Source organism: Eucyclogobius newberryi, unplaced genomic scaffold, assembly GCF_026437365.1.
Source record: "Eucyclogobius newberryi isolate DKJ021-1_F unplaced genomic scaffold, fEucNew1.0.hap1 SCAF_3, whole genome shotgun sequence".
Taxonomy (NCBI): domain Eukaryota; kingdom Metazoa; phylum Chordata; class Actinopteri; order Gobiiformes; family Gobiidae; genus Eucyclogobius; species Eucyclogobius newberryi.
Window position 1 is genome coordinate 11,267,113 of NW_027315945.1, and position 17,500 is coordinate 11,284,612.

At 39.8% G+C, this 17,500-nt stretch overlaps 2 protein-coding genes across 5 annotated transcripts in view; one reads left to right on the forward strand and one right to left on the reverse strand.

Moving 5' to 3' along the window:
- gramd1a (GRAM domain containing 1A) overlaps positions 1-4,221 on the forward strand; it is a 53,207-nt gene extending 48,986 nt beyond the window's left edge. For all 3 annotated transcript variants that reach the window (XM_072460114.1, XM_072460115.1, XM_072460116.1), the window contains 3 exons: positions 1,352-1,459; positions 2,328-2,448; positions 2,975-4,221. In XM_072460114.1, coding sequence (XP_072316215.1) covers positions 1,352-1,459; positions 2,328-2,448; positions 2,975-3,076 — 331 coding nt within the window. In that variant the 3' untranslated portion in view covers positions 3,077-4,221. The remainder of the gene's footprint in view (positions 1-1,351; positions 1,460-2,327; positions 2,449-2,974) is intronic.
- A 1,121-nt stretch (positions 4,222-5,342) lies between these two features.
- scn1ba (sodium channel, voltage-gated, type I, beta a) overlaps positions 5,343-17,500 on the reverse strand; it is a 31,665-nt gene continuing 19,507 nt past the window's right edge. The window contains exons 2-6 of one of the 2 annotated variants that reach the window (XM_072461076.1): positions 13,875-14,041; positions 10,562-10,799; positions 9,188-9,329; positions 8,958-9,029; positions 5,343-7,799 (exon numbers count right to left, since the gene is read on the reverse strand). In XM_072461076.1, the coding sequence (XP_072317177.1) occupies positions 8,963-9,029; positions 9,188-9,329; positions 10,562-10,799; positions 13,875-14,041 (614 nt within the window). In that variant the 3' untranslated portion in view covers positions 5,343-7,799; positions 8,958-8,962. The remainder of the gene's footprint in view (positions 7,800-8,957; positions 9,030-9,187; positions 9,330-10,561; positions 10,800-13,874; positions 14,042-17,500) is intronic. The other variant, XM_072461077.1, reaches the window with a different exon arrangement.

The window sequence follows — 17,500 nt, forward strand, 5'->3', positions numbered from 1 at the left end:
GGCCTTTTAAGCTCACTCCCGTCTTCCTCGTTAAAACCGCTTACTCCGGCCCGTGTCACAGGATATTTACCGCTCTCTTTGTTTAGCTGCGCAAGCCTAATTAACACAGCGAACCCCGTCGCGTCGATGTTAGCGCTTGGCTCGGGACGACTGCTTGCACGGCGCTATCGATCCTCCGGGCTAAATGTTTTTCCCGTTCCGACCTGCCACTGTATCGATCCAGCCTCACCGTGCCTCTCTCGCTCTGCTCTTTCCCTCTGCTCCGCCCTTCTCGTGCTCAGGATCTGTATCAGGTATGTGAGGGTATATGAGTATGAGAGGCTTTTCATTCCACTATTTAGAATGCTGAACGTGTAAATGTTTTAGGCTGTAGATGGAACTGTGTGTCCGGTATGTGTGATGTTCCTAGATTTGTCATCGATTTTGTGTGTGATTTATTGGAATGTATTGATATTGTGGTGTTTGTACAACATTGAAACGTGGCACTGTATTTCATTACGATTCGAAAATATACATAACAAAGGCCTGGACGTGTGTGTATTATAACCGAAGCCTGTGAAATTGGCAGAAGTTGCTTTACATGTATGAACTTCACACACAGATTATTGTTTTGAAGACATGTGATATTAGAATATATGTATAGAGTATACTGTCTAAAACATAAATACTGTGTAATTATGTGTTACTAGTAAATAAAATAATTGTAGCTGTATTTTCATGATCGTTATCTGGACTATGCAGACTCTAAAACACATACAAAATGATGTTTGTATTATTTACAACAGCAGCATTATTCACTCAAACTACAAAAAAAGAATAAAACATTTGAGATTTTCATCACTAGTACAGTATATTTGTACATATTCTCTTTCTGGAAGCCTTCAGTCACCGTATTTAAGATAAGATAATCCTTTATTGTCCACACATGGGGAAATTTCGGTGTTACAACGCAGTAGATACAGAGGAAAAGGACAGAATAATAGAAGAACTCTTGTAAACAAAACAAAAAACTCTTATTAACAAAACTCCTCTCATATCTTAATAGGGAATGGAGGAAAAACATAAAAATAAATTGATAGTAAAATAAAGTAAATAATAATAAAGTAAAGTAAAAAATAGCTAGCATAAGACTAAATAATACTAATACTAATACTAATACTAATGGTAATTTCAACCTGTATTTGGTTCATAATGTATTTATCCCAAAAACTAGAGAGAGATTCTTTAATTTCTTTCCAGTATCACTCTCCACAAAATACATAGGATATATAAAAATGGTGTGGTAGTGAAGTCTAAGTTTTGATATTGTGCAGTTCTTTACCCTGTGCTGCTGTGTGTGTGCGTTCCTCAGCCTGGTGGTGCTGGTGGCTCTGAACATGCTGCTCTTCTACAAGCTGTACGCCCTGGAGAGAGCGGCTCACACACTGGAGACGTGGCACTCCTACTCCCTCTCGGACAGGTAAGCCACCGCCACCAACCACTGCAGTGCCCGCTCTTCACCCACAGGGGGCCCCGCTGCCAATGGACCGCTATTTTCAGTTAACCTTGGGGATTTGACACGGCTAGCTTTTCTCCAGGTCTTGTTTTGGAATCGCACCTTATCATCTAACCTTGGTAAACGGAGGTAAAGTCAAGAGCTAACACTGCTAACGTCCGAGCTGATGAAAATGGCTTTATCTATAAAAGAAATATTGATTTGTAGCACTTTTAGCTTTTAACCTTGTGTGTTAAAATCTTGTGTTTGAGTAATCCTGTTTTGTCCTTCAACTGAGAATTTCTGTTTCCACCTACCCCCTATCCCTGTACTTAATTGCGATTATGCGAAACTTTAGATTTGGTGTGAAACATGTAGATTTCTAAAATGTCACATCGCCGTTTTTCAAAAAATACAATCTCTTATTAGAGTAGAAAAGTTAAACTGTCTTTCAGTTTTGAACATGAAGTCAATCTATTACTAAGCCTATTTAGATCAATATTCAGGTTTACAATGAAGAAAAAATGCAGTGACTAGTGACTTACAGTATATTTCAGACTGAGTACCTGAAAAACATACATAGAAACAAAGCAGCTCCTTGTACTTTTACTTTATTACTCAGATAACACATGTTTCTACACAATGCTACACTAACTGCCCGAGCGCTGCTTTCTTTGGCCATTACATTTTGTTGTAGCCATAGGTCAAGTTATTGTTAATATTCACAAGCTTCACACGCTAACAAGGCTGCACTGTAAAACGCTTAATAGTTTGGTTGCACTGCCCCCTAGTGGTCATTGTCTGGTTGAAGGAGACTTGTTCTCATTGTTGTGCTTGTCCTGCGTGTCCTCAGTCCTCTGCCTCAGTCGGCTGCAGAGTGGGCTCAGGTCCTTCAGCTGCAGAGACAGTTCCACCAGGCTCAGCTCAACAAGTGGCAGCAGATCCTTCAGTCTTCAGTCACGTTACTCGACCAGGTACACACGACGTTCACACACTCATGTCCCACTCTGACATCGAAACGTTCATCTGGAGGACAGGGAACTCACCGTTTGCTTCCTCTTAAGGGTTAAATGGCTAAACCAGACATAGGGAAAACTATATTATATCACATCATCCTGTATATGAGAGCTCCAGGGAACGTTTTGTACCTCTTCTTTGTACATGAATAAAACAAATGCATCATCATTAGCTTACTCAGAGTTGTATTTAGATTGAGTCAAGCATATTTGAATCCCGTTTTTTCCTGCATTTGAGCCTCCCTTCTCTATAAATCTGTGAAAGAAATCAGAGAAAGCCACAATCTCGCTCAAAAAAAACCCTAAAATGAAAATCCGCTGACTATTAGTACAATATTATGATAGTATAGTATTCTGAATCCCTTGTGATGTATGTCTGTGGAAGGCCTGAAGCTGTTGTATGTTCTGGGTCTGCCTAAAGGTCACCACAGTCTTATGTAACCATCGCTCGCTCACTAACACTTGTCCTTTTCCCTTTGCTCAGATGAAGCAGTCTCTGGAGAAGCTCCATCGAGGCATCGTGCTCCCAGAGGTGCAGCAGGAGGAGCCCATCGACCCCGCCGACGAGACCATGACCTCAGCCTGACCCCACTGTCTCCTCACATCACCTGGAGAGGGCCTCAGAGACTACATTACCCACAATCCCCCTTTGTCCTGACTCACTTGAAATCGGCGTCGTTCCACCTCAGCCAACTTTTAATCAAAACCGCTACAAGGACCACAGCAATAAATTCCCACGTTTCTACTTTTTGTCCTTTTCCATTTCACAATTCTCACAGTTGAACACAATCTCTGACAAAACTCTTCCTACCGCATTAAAAAAAACAAAAGGGACGGACGGTTTTGCTCCTCCGAGAATATTTGCCTCAAGCCTGCTGAAACGACGGAGGAAAACAAAACACGAACACTGTATCTAGTGGTTTTTGTTGTTTTTTTCCACTCTATTTTTAGATGTAAATTCAAAATGATCAACCTCTCATCGAGATTTGTATCCAAACGGTGCAAACAAACGTGTATATCGGACCATCCAGTATTTATTCTGATAATCTAGTCCTGTCCTGCTATGGTCGTGATTCGGAAGCGCGGACCAAGACGAGCTTCACAAAGACTGATGAGCAATAATGACAATAGCGATTCTTTTGAATGTTTGAAAAAGTAGTGTATAATAATAATAATGATAATAATATTGAAGTGCGTGGATATGCGTATAGGCAGGGGAAGAATCATTTCACGGAGTCCTGTTACATACATTTCAGATTTTCTAATTGGATTGTAACGCTATTCTTTTTTAACAGAGACCGCAAGAGTTCAAGACTAGCAAACTTGTCTGCTCAGCCTGAAACTTTACGGTGAAAATGGACCAATGACATTGTAAAAAGGGAATTCAGTATTTTTTGTTTTTTGTTTTTCCAACCTTCGTTTTCGTCTCACTTGCTTCATTTTGACCTCTGACGTGAACTAGTCCTCCACGTTTGTACGCCCCATTCTTGAACACTCAGCTCTGCCAGTCTTCGCGCCCTCTCTCACTCCCTCGCTCGGCGCCCGGGGCCCTGCTGTGCGCGGCCCAGCGTTTGGGATTAAAAAAGAAAAAAAAAGGATATTTATTAATGGAGGGGGGAGGGGGGAGGGAGGGGTGCTGGCTCGACCAAGGGAGAGAAGCAAAAGAGGGTGAGAATGTACTGTAAAGATGTGATTGTACACCAGAAAACATGGAGGATAATGAAAATGTCTGTCTAAAACACGCAGCGCCGTCTCTGTCGTTATTTTGTCTGTTGCAATGTGTTTTTTTCTGATATTCTTTGCCTTTTTTCTTTTTCCGTTTCTCATGAAAGCCGCTCCAAATCTGAGACGTTATTGCTTTGCCTAGAATACTTCACATCATGGCATTACACTTGGCGTGGATGTTATTTTTCAATCACGGGTGTAACTTAGGGCTGTTCTGAAAATGTTGATACGTCAATATATCGTTGGGAATATCGATACGAGGGGCTGCATCATGATACTTTTCAACAACATAGATTAATCATAAATAGCAGAGATCTACACTGCCCAGCTGAAATTGTGGCATAGGACAATTGTATTCTGATATTAAGGGCATTGTTCCTTTGTAGTTCGTTACTCTACAAAACATCAGTCTAGTTGAAAACCATTCCATGAACCATTCTGGGCAAAGCATGAACATCACCATGGAGACAAGCAGGTGACAAACCCTCCACTAGGAAAGTGTCCGTACAACTTAAGAAGGTTTACCCACAAATCCTAGAATGGCTGTTCAGTCTGCCCTCTGACTGTTGTATACTGTTGTTGTCTCCTCGGGCAAGACACTTCTGACCTTCAGTTACTCTGTATGACTGTTCTATGTGCGAGTAAGTGAGCCCCGTTTCAGTGATGTGTCGTAATCACACACGGAGCTTGTGTATTCATGTGTTTCCTGGTATATGCAGCATTCGAAGGGCTTTCAAAAGACATAGGCACTTTCAAATGGTTAATTGCCGTGGCAACTGTCCCATCCTGAAATCCATGGATACGAAGTCGCCAATTGCAACTATCAAAGTTCATGCAGTCGTGTTTCACCCCCAACAAGCACTTATCGGAGAATACTAGGTTTATTTCATATCATTTAATATAAAATGTACTGAATGACAATTGACATGTTGATCAATATAATTTAAACAAGAAAACGTGACAGTAATAATGATGATAATAATTATGCCACAGATCACCATGCACTCTGAATGTGAGATGAAGACAAAAGAAAATCACATCAGTTTATTCTTATTTATTTTTTCTTTTCTTTTACCCAATGATTCTCTTTCACAATAAAAGTTTCTTGCCAAATAAGACACAACAACTTTATACTTCTATACATTTTATTTTGCGACGTTTGCACACCAAGTGAAATGACATCTGGACATTTGTTTTAATGGAGACACGAGCACAAGCGGGCCAGTTATTATTGATATAGAAGATGCCGTCCCATATGTCTGTGATTTCAGAGTAAAATCGCATGTGTAGCTGCATGCAGTTAAAAGGTGTCCCAGATCAAACAGATGGCGGTAAAGAATCATGCAGAAGAGCTGACATCTTGTGCTCGTCTTTAGAACTTTCTGGAGGCTTGTGTCCTCTTGGGTGTCCTCTTTGGTCTTGTGTTCTCTCAGGGAGGCACACTGGAGTATATATTTAGTGGAACTGTTGCCCACGGCAGTTTGACAATAGCAATTTAGCCAAAGCCCTTGAATCACTACAAAAACATTTAAGACATTGGTGTGAAAGTATGTGATAGAAAAAGATTGCGTTCGTTTTACTGAGGACAAATTCAGTTGAGGTCAGGCTTTTGGATAAGTCGCTAAAGCTGATTTCCAAACAAGACACGGAATTAGAGTGAGCCGAAGTCTCTAAGCAACGTTATCAGCCGTTGGATTATAGACTGGCATGAAAGCAACTGCATATGGAGAAGCATTAGGTCTATTTAAAGGTGCACTGTGTAACTTTTCTGGTGGAAAATGCTACCGGTCTCCGTGGAGAGGTTATTGTTAAGACTGTAGCGTTAAAGTGATCTATTTAGCATGTATTCAGTTACAGGGGTTTTTATTGCTCCATGCATCCCCCTCTCCACAGATCTCACCTGTAACTTGTCCTGGTGACTTTACCTGATGCGATATGTTTAATGCCGTACTGTGGGATATTCCAGGCAAAAGCAAAGACATTTCCATGTAGACAAGCAGGTGACACCTTGAAATGATCATTATTCTTTTTACAATAAGCCATCAGGGTCACGCTTGATATTGTTGTGCGTTCAGTGAAGGTGTGACAGCGTCAGAAGAATCCTACACGATAAAAATGTTGTTCAATTCAAAGCAAACAAGAAACGGCAATTGCAGGAGCCATTCATTGTAAGTGAAAGTTTGGAAAGATTTAGTGAAATTCTACAAAATATCTAGAAAAATATCAAGTAAGATTGTTTTATTGTTATTACTGAGGGGGAGAAAATGACTGCTTGTAAACTGCAGAAAAGATTGGGGGGGAAAAGACTTGAAAAGTGGTTTTATTTTGAAAAAAAAAAAAGTCGTGGTTTTATTTTGGAAAACCCCAAATTCATTGTTTTACAGTGTTTTATTTCCGTGCTTTTATTGTGTAAAACTCACACAATAAAAGCGCACTCTGTCGATACTTTGGTGGCCAATGTGTTTGGCAGATCTGATCGATTTCCCTTTTATGAGACGCATTGAGTCACTGAACGGTCTCAAACAAAGCTTCAACAACAAGAAAATCTGCAAAAATTGACCTAATATATGGATCCATCTCTAGTTGGAGTGCGCTTGGAGACGCCAAAAATGTACATTACTAGTACTTTTGAGCGGGGCTGTGTACTTTAGGACCCAGCTACATGCAAAATTGTGTTTCCATTGACCTATTTGTGTTGCTGTGATTATTATATATATATATATCAACATTATTCTAGCCCAGAACAGCCACTGCAGATCTACAAAACTCTTATTTCACATGTATAATATATATTACTATTACTTTGAACTTGCTTAGTTTAGTTTGTAGTGGCAAAAGTTTAAATGTGCACCCGCATAACTTTACTGTTGGAGTTGCACGCTACCTTTTTCTCTCCATGGCGATGTTTCTGCTTTTGTTCTTTGAAAACACAGCACTAATCTCTAATCATTATTTCATTACAGGCGTTTTCATTGCTCCAAAAAACATGCATTCTTGTTTGTCCACAGATCTGACCCGTAACTTGGCCTGATGGTGCTCCCTGCTTGTCTCCATGTAGTTATATACAGTCATTTTTATACTGTGGTACGTTCTAAGCACCTGATCGAGACCGGAAAAGTCACATTAGTGCAACAGATTATACACAAAAAGCCTTCACGTTATTTGAACAAATTCTAATCATATCATATTTCAAACATGTTCAACCCATATTTTCAAATGTGGTTATACTATAATAGTGACAGATGAATGTTCAGGCCACCAGTAGCATGTTGTTTTTCAAAGCCTTTGCATGCGTACAGTGACTACACGGTGTGCGTACCTATCATGTCCTGTCCTGTATATATAATGTACAGCGTTTACACATATGTACACGGCTCCAGTGCTGCTTGGTCATGTCCTGTCCTTGTCCTCGTCCAGGCTCCTGCCCACAGCTCCTGCCCCAGTCTGGGCCTTCTGCGTGGGGCGTCGTCACGTGGAGTGGAGGGCGTGTGCAGATGGTGGTGGTGGTGGTGGTGGTGGAACGTCCCATGAAAAATGCAAACGCAGCTCACTTCACAGAAACTCTTCTTGAATTCCTCCTCGACCTGAAGTAAAAAGTAAAAAGTGCGGAATTATGTTTGAATTAGGATGAATTGTGCTGTGGTTTGTGGTTTGCAGATGCAGATTTAACGATGCTGGTTGTACGTTACAACAACTTGAACCTTGGTCAAAGAGTGAGTTGACTGGCACACAGACTCATTGGAATAAGTTCTGATGTTATCTGAAATTGACTTTAATGAGCTTTTAACCATGTTATAACAATGTTCCCTGATCATTATCTTACCTAAAGTTGTATCTCTGCCCACATGCCTGTACTTACATGTAACAAATCAAAACAATTCTGACTTCAGATACTACGTTTGGGTTAAATAAAAGTCACATAGCCACTTTTCGACAATAAAAACACATAAATTAAAGTCTGCCACTTGTTTAGTTGAAATGTCAATGGACATTCTATTAATACGTCGTTTTACATCATTATTGCTTATTATAAAATGTAAAATATTGATCTGAATATTATTTCTCCTTTAAACTTGGAATCCATTATTACATGTTTGTTTTTGTTTTTAGAAGGTGTTACAATGTGTTCCCTAAAATAAATCACTGTCAGTTCTTTATCTATTTGTCCAGCTTTTCTGGTGGAAGGTCCACCTGCTTGTCTCCATGGAGATGTTATTGCTCGGCCTATACTGTCCCATAGTACAATTGTACTCTCAATTTCAGGCAATTTGTGTTCAGTCTGTGTTTTGACTTAAGTTTTATAAGTGAGACCCCCTGATCTGTGCAGAGGTGACAATTGAGTTAATGCAGCGCAATTCCAGGCAAAAAATCTCCATCGAGACAAACAGATGACGGAGCATCTTTATAGCAATAATACAACTAAATAATGTAATAAATAATAATAAAGTATCAGACAAATTCCAGGCCTGTGATGGTATTGGTGTGCTGGGCTGGGCATCAAAGTCAAATCATTTCATATAGTGTTACATAAACTTATTACAACACATTATTTTTGTTCTCACGTCATTCACTTTAGCATTTATCTAACTTGGCTTCCTGTCCCTGGATTCCCAACACAAACATCATCAAACAAGGTGAAAAATAAGAAAAGAAAGAAAAATAACAATAGCATAAGATGTCACAGAACACATTATAAATAAATAAATATGACATGAAGATGGCGGTGAGGGAGCAGAGCTTACCAGTGCTACTCTGCCACCTGCTCCCCTGCACAGTTATCCTTACTTTCCGACGCTATCGCTAAATACTCAGCCCTGAAGAGGAGGAGAAAAGAGCAGAAGAGAGGCAGCCAAGACGAGTTCAGAGTCAGTTTGTGGAAACAGAAGATTTGTCATTTGGTCCATGCGGAGGGGAACAGATAGTGGAGAAGACCACCTCAGCGGGGTTTGGGACAGGGCCGGAGGGTACTCACGCGCTCTCTCTCAGGGCTTCCTCTCCGGCCGCCGCGATCTTCCGGTAACAGTAGATCATCTCCACCAGCAGCCAGAACTGTAGCCCGATGATGGCCACGTACATCATGACCTCCGACAATATGGACGCCATTCCTCTGGTCACTGCGGGGCGAGCGGTGAGAGGTTTAGCAATGAAACTGCAGTTACAGCGCTCGTGTAATGGGTTTAAGTTCAAAGTTAGTTTTCTTATGACTTTGGAGTCGGACTAGGAAATGTACTTGCTTTTAAATGATACTGACTTGACTTATTTTAATGATGCAGTCATTTGAATGTCTATACCCTCTCTCTTCCCCTTTCACGCTACAACTGTCCTGTCAAATACAACCTTCGGATCAAATACAACCAAACAGTAGTGCAGACGTTTTTGGACACTAGTAACATTGCAATACAAAAATGAAGAGTGCTGTATGCAAACAATGGCATAACAAAAGTTCATAAGTAAATTTCTTTCATTCATTAGATGTAATCTTTATCAAGGAGAGAAGTGCAGGCACATGTTGTTCCATAGCAAAGACAATTAGAGAGAAATAACGACGCAATAATAATTCAAACACTTTAACATTAAAACAGGTGACGGTGAAGTGAAACTCGGCTTGAGCGCCAATCAGAGTGTGGATTTAGGCTTTTAACGTACGGGTTGAGGAGAAAATAAAACGCTTCGTTATCAGCTGCAGGCAGCGCACGGCGGTCTCATTTTGTCATGCTTTTTTTCCCTTCTTGGCGTGCGTATTAGCAGCAATTTGCACAAGTTTATGCAGTGTCACAGAAGACAAGCAACTTCACTGCCCCCCAGAGGCTAAGACCACCGCCTACAACTCCTCGAATACTGCGCTACCGTCTGAGAAAAGATAAATGTAAATTCGAAAGAGTACAGAGAAGAGCAGCATGTTTTGTAACTTCAGGCTCCAAAGACATCGATGGACAGATCGTGAGAACCGTTGTTGCAGTGCCACCCACCCACCTCAGTCCAGCAAACCAACAAACCGAATCATCTAGACAAGTTTTGAAACTAAAAACCCAACACGACCAAGTGTAGATAGAACGTAACCCTTTTTTTACACACTGTCCCAGAATGGAACCAACCTCCAACTGAGGGAGTTCTAAGCCTGACTTAGGAAACCTTTCAAAGTCGGCTGGCAAAATCACAACATTACTATTTTATTATTTGTATCAGTTAATTTGGTGGGGACAGTGCATGCTAATGAACACCAATATTCCAATTTTGATACGATTACTTTTCTAAATAGCGTCAAAGCATTAATTTGAATACAAACGTTGTCGATATATCGCCCTCTGAACAGGACTGCAGAATGTCATGATAGTGTTCGCCTTACGTTTGGGCACCACATGCAGGAGCACGGTCTTGTTGGCGTTGACCTGGTACTCATAGTTGGTGTACTCCAGCATTCTCTGGAAGACACAGCGGTAGGTTCCCGTGTCGTTGTAGGTCACGTTCAGGATGTAAATGGAGCCGTCCTGCAGGTCGCGAGTGCCTTTGCTGCCGTTCCAGTCCACCCGATCGTAGAAGCGCGGGTCGTTGATGCTGCCGCGTTTGTCCTCGTAGGTGTACAACTGTGAAGTGTATTGTGGATCGAAAAAGCAACATTTTGATTATGCATACAAAGTGCATCATGTTATGTTAATGTTTAAAATTAAGGTACAAATTAAAGTGTTGAATTGCTGTTGAATGCAGTCTTTCCCATTGTTCAGGTTCAGGTAACTTTATTTATACGTGCGGGTAGATTTTGGAGTGGGCTTCCCAGGCTACATAAATTATACAAACGAGAAAAACAAACAAAAGGTTAAAGGTCAGAAAAGTAAGAAAGTGCCCACAGTGCTGATCAAAAAAGAACATATAAAAGAGTAAAAAGAACCCAAGACTAAAACATTACACTTGTCAGTCAAAACAATCACACAGAAGAACAATATCGGTTCAATTTAGAGCTTTTTTAACAAGCAAAAGCTGCTTCACAGGAATATGTTTTGCATCTCGGGACCACCTTGGCTCAGATAGATGAAGCTGAAAGCTGAAAGGGTGCAACACAACATTTATGGGTCAATATTTGAGTTTTGTTGTGTCTAGGTTCTCTAGAATCAGGGTCAGGAGTGCCTAGCTGGAGGTTTAGCTTATTGTGAATCCTTGAGTGGAAAAACGAGCACCCGGTTTCAACCCACCCAGACACAGGAAGAACATCCACATAACCATAGCTTATGGTTTAATAACTAATCCAAATCCCTTCACTACTCTGAAGGGGCTGTACCCAATATTTTGGTATAAAGTAAAAATTAAATATTAACCCTGTATAGATATATTGTTAATACAACGTAGTAGCAAATATTTATTTTTGAGAATATATCTATCATATTTAGGAGGGAATTTGAATTAGGTTTATTTTCAAGAATGTATTATTTGGTTAAGATTAGGGTTAAGATTAGCGCTGTGGGTCATGGGATGTCTCTTTTTTTGGCAAATGTATATGCTTTCAAATTGAAGATGAAATTATGGATAGGATCAGGATTAGCTTTAGAAACCATTTATTTTGTAAAAATTAGAGCTTTAGGACATGCTTATCGATGTTAGCATTACTATGACCCTCTGGCCTCTGAACATTGTGAACAGCACTTATTAAGTCATTGCAGTGAATAATTATGACACCTAATGGGTTTTGGACCGTTTTAAAGTAACAGCTTCTGTTTATCACCTCTCTCAGATGGTTAATACAGGCCAGGTTTTGCTTTGTGCCGTGGTGTACTGTCTGTGAATGTAACGTAATGTTCTTAAAATATCCACATTAAATTATAATTATGAAGAAAAGTATCATGTGATCCTCTTGCTGAAATATGCACAAGTCTGTCAGTGCACATGATCTTAACTGCAGCTGCAGCACTTTGCACACAGCCCCAGCTGCTTTTGCACTGGGACCTCTGGCCTCCTGGTGAATTAGCTTAGCACACACACACTTTTATAACGGGAAGCTAATGGCATCTTTCGGCTGCGGGCTAATGGGCTGTTAGCGGCTGAAGAGGACTGCTTAAGTATGCGAGAGCCACGGAGTCTCCAGCCGACACAAATGCTAAAACCTGGTCATAAAATATGCACAAGCGTTTTCAGCTGTGATAAATGTTTCTAACTGAGAAGAAACTGCAGAGTGAAGGAGCGATTGTCTCAGGGTGAACCGGAGACTGTTATGTAACGCTCTGTGCCATGTTATTTACATTCAAATCAGGTCTGAATGGGCAAAGTTTTCAGTATTTATCACTTCTAGATTGTTCCCCGCTATAGTTAATTCTGTTCAAATGCATTTCCGTGTACAGCAAGTTCATGGTCTGGTCATTGATAGAAATGGTCAGGTTCAACATTTGGTGAACACTTTCGACCCTTGTTTGGGTAATTACATCAAACTTTTTCACTCTTTTTGAGGCAATTATTTGTATTTATTTTAATGACGGTATAGACGATACTTGATTGACCTCCAAAACAAAAATGGCAACATTATTCATTGTTTTGATATATCTTCCACCTTCTTTGTACAACACATCCCGCAATCTGACTTCATTATACTTCCCACCTCAGCTCGCAACTCCTGACCAAGAACTGGTTCAAGATCTGGAGGTGAATCCACGTATCGATGACTAACGTAAGCGCTCGTACTCTGTGTGCTCCTTTTACTTAACCAGAAGTGGAGGCATCGAAGACTAAAATAATAATAGACATTCCGCTGATTGAAATTTTTGACATCAATTTTTCTAGCTATATCCAAATGAAATGAGAAAAAGAATGAAATTGTTATAACTGATGACGAATGGGAAAATATATTCACGTCTCAATTGTAGAAGCACAAAGTCACGTTTGAAAATATTTGGAAAGAATTCACCACAAAGTATTAGTTGCAGTAGAGAAAGCGTGGCTGTCTCGTAGCGCATCACTGCCATGTATATTCGGACTGTTCTGTTCTTCTTAAATACTGGACTGGATTAAAGGGGCACTGTAGACATAAATACGGACATTTAATTTGACTTTAAAACTATGTATCTGGGATGTAAGACTTGTAATGGCAAAAATAAGGCAAGGAGGCGAGTTGCTTTGTCTCAATGTTAAGGTGATTTAATCAGGCGTTTCTCTCTCTCTCTGGTACATTACATGATCAGAATCTCCCCCTTGTCCCATGTCCTCCTTATTTATACACCTCAGTCACATGACCCCACACACGGAAAGTTACCGGTCAGACATGTAGCGCGGGTGCAAAGGGACCAAAGAACCAGGGGGTTTCGGGAGACAGTGGATAACATTTGCATTGATTCAATTTACATGTCTTGCTCTTTGTCCTAGTGTGAAACAGAATGTGAGACTTCCTAGTCACTCCAGGAGGTCCGGACGTGTAGATTTCCAGGCCAAGAGGAGTCGTGTCAGGCTGTTGACTGTGTTAGAACTAAATCAAATTAAGATAGAATTTGAACATTTAAAAGCAAAGGGCCAGATTATATTTTTCCACAACAGACTCCAACAATGGAAATGATGGATGGATACCTGTAGAATGTACTTTTGACTGCTATAACAAGGAGATGGACCACAAACCGTCTTTCTCCGGACATCGAAGAAGAGCTACATGTCTGCAAATATAAATGACTAAAGTATTTTCTACTCACTGGGGAGAACTCGCTCTCGTCTGAAGCCATGAAGTACCAATCCACGGTGGCCACGGCGCGCACCTCGCCCCTCCTTTTACAGGAGATGCAGCCCAGCTTGAAGCCTTCGCCGGCGACGGCTTCAGAGTCCGAGTCCACCTCCACGCACGCCCCATGGCACAGCGTCGCTACACAAACGACCCGCTCAGTTAGACGCACAACCACAATAGTCCAGCGGGCGGTCAGAGATAACGCTCACATCCGTTCTGCGTCAAAGGAAGGTCGCTTAGCTCTGGTGATGTTTCTGAGCGTCCGAGCGTTTGCAGGCAGTGGTCGGGTAAATCTGCTGCTTTGGCGTGCTTTTCTAGTATTGCTCTTTACATGCACGTTTTCCTTACGGGTGTTTATGATTTTGTTGCGTTTGTTTTTATTTCCACTCGTGATTTCAATTGTACAGTTGGTTGAGTTTGGAGTTTTTGGTCATAGGTTGTGTTTGTGACGTTCTAGAATTTTTGTAATTTTAGGTGATTTTTAAGGACCAGAAAAAACACAAATGTTGAAGCTAATTGTGTTTTTATTCGACACAATTTTAATCTTGAAGTTTGAAGTCCTTTCTACACAGTTTTTAGAAGTTAAAGCTGAGGTACCTGATCTTCACACCGCTAATGGTGATGCTGAAGTGAAACTGAGGTGGACCACCTAAGCACAGCCAATCAGAGCGCTGTTTCCGGCTTGACGAGAAATAAAATACTTAGATATTAAATGTGTGCAGTTATCTAATTTTATTACAAAGTCCAGCAATATACACTTTGGGGAAAAACATAAAATTTACAAATTGAATAACTAATTCACTAAATAAGTCAGGTATCCCAGCTTTACGTAAAACATTTGGTCAGTTTTAGTTTCACGTGAATAGGCCCAGTAATTACCATAAAGCTGGTCAAAACATTAACATTTTGTCAGTTTGAAGCCGAATTCCACAATAAAACGCTGACCTGTTCTCCAGCTCAAACTATTGATTCTTGAATGCCACAATAATCCCAATCTATCGTGAATTTGACCAAAAATTGAAACCAAGGGGAAATAAAGAGGTTGCAGTGAGCTGTTGAACTACATATTCCTTTTATTTTAATATCTTTTGCATTCTGACTTTTGATTATTGGAGTTCATTTCATATATAGAAGCATGAATCTATATATGCCGTCATGACACATACAGGTATCGCAGTGGGCGGAGTCACACACCTCAAACTGGGTGTGTCCAATGAGCCGTCTCAGCCAATCATAGTCAACTGTTTTGAATTGTATAGAGGAAGGGAGAGAAGACAGAGATATAATTTTCTTTTTCACAGCGGTAAGTTATTGAAGTATATCCGGTTCCAACACAAGTATTCAAACACACAGAAGTATATATACATGAGGTAAAAGTTAAAATTCAAAAGGAAAGCGACAGGACAATGCTGCAACAGAGAAAGAGGAGGCAGAGAGAAGGGGAAGAGGAAAAGGTTAACTGTGAAAGAATTACACTAAATATAGGCAAGAAATAGACATTGTGTTTAAGACATGCGTTCAGGAGTATTCAGAGTATATAATATATAAACCATCACAACAAAGAGACTAAACACCATGACACAGGACACACTCAGATCAGGTGACATTTAAACACACATATTCACCATGATACATGTTATGCTGCTTATACCAAAGAGAAATCAGGATTGTGTCATCAAGGAACGTAAAATGTTTGTGTTGCAATTATTGTGTGAAAACTGATCCCAATTTTGTAATTATTCAAGATTATTGACACCTTGACAAAGCAACCTTACTGTTGCTTTGTCAAGGTGTATATATATATATATATATATATATATATATATATACATATATATATATATATATATATATATATACATATATATATATATATATATATATATATATATATATATATATACATATATTAATTAAAAGTATTCTGACAGTATTATGCAGATGCATGTTACCAGTAGTGATCCATTAGATCATCTAGTTGTTCCATGGCTCTTTTGTTTACCTTTTTATATTGTTTTTGCTAATGTTTCTCTATGAACAATTTAAAAGTCTGGCCAATAATGCAAAGCTCTATTTATAATGCCTTCCTCTTTTGAAGCAGTTTTAAACATGCTTTCCTTGTTCCTAAATTATAACAACAATAAGGTGATATCACTAAATTACTCAATTATGATGTTTGTAATTATCCATAATAGTGCATATTTTCATTCATAATATAACTGTATTTTTTGTTTGTACGTATAATTATGTCAAAGTTTCAGGTTTTTTGTTTTAACTTTTGCAGTACTTCTTTTTGTGAGCACCCATCACTTTGTAAATCTAATATTTATGCAATATTATTTTCAATATATAAAACTAGTGCTGTGATCGTCGATGAACTGGGTCTTTCTGTTAAATCTGTCAATAAAACATGTTAAATTAATACTCACAGCCTTTCAAAATGCATAATTAATTCTATCACCTGGCCATAAATAAAACAAAATAAATATTTGATTGCACCTCTACTGAATTTCTAATAATCTGTGTCTTCCCACAGTCAAATAATGTACATAATATTCCTTAAAAAGAATTTACCTTCTCTCTCTCTCTCTCTCTCTCTCTCTCTCTCTCTCTCTCTCTCTCTCTCTCTCTCTCTCTCTCTCTCTCTCTCTCTCTCTCTCTTCTACCTTTTATTTTCCTCTATATTTTTGCACTGGTTCTGGCTTGGTTCCTTTTGTCGCTACACGGACCGAGCTCAAGGCGTCATCATTTCCATCTGAGGAAGTGCAATCAGGGTCTAAATAAAAGCCCGATCATTGAGTGTGCAGCTGCAGCGTCTGTAATTGGCCTGTTGGTGTTTGTTCTAACAGTGAGTGGAAGTTTGAGCTAATGGCAGGATGCGGCGCGGCAGCTGTCGACGCTAATCCACGTGCTAACAGAGGTCAATCAAGGTCACGCGGCTAATGCCACGTCCGTGCAGTTACCCCCATTGCGCCACACCAAACAGTCAGTGCAGCCGTGAGTTAGACAACGGAAAGAAGGATCTGGAGTCAGGCAAGAGAGAGTTTAGAAAGAGGTTCAGAAAAGTAGGGCTACATTGACGGAAAATGTATTAAATATAAATGTGGCTAGAACATATCTATCTAAAATTCCTCAGAATAATTTTGACTGAACTAGAATTCAGAACAGGGGCATTGAAGATTAAAAAATATGAATATTAAAGATTCTTCAAAACTTAAATTTGGACTTTTTAGACTTTTGAATAGAAGGTGGGAGGCCTTACTCTGTGGAGTTTGTTCTGCCATGTCTGGATGGGTTTCCGCAGGGTACTCTCCTTTCCCCTGTCAACTTAATACAGGACTAATTTTAAAGTTAGCTAGTTATAACTCAGGGGTGTCCAAACTTTTTTTCTTTCTAAATGTCGTACATTGCATAGGACAACGGAGACAAAGGAGGGCCAATAGAGAGGAATAATGAAAATAGCTGCTTTCGGCACAGAGCAGGTAGTGAGTCACCACAAAGCCCTTTTTCAGGCTTAGTTAGAACAAGGAAAATACTTAATTTGGTCTAAACTAAACACTAGACAAATTTCCTTAAGGTTATCCCCCTATCCATAAC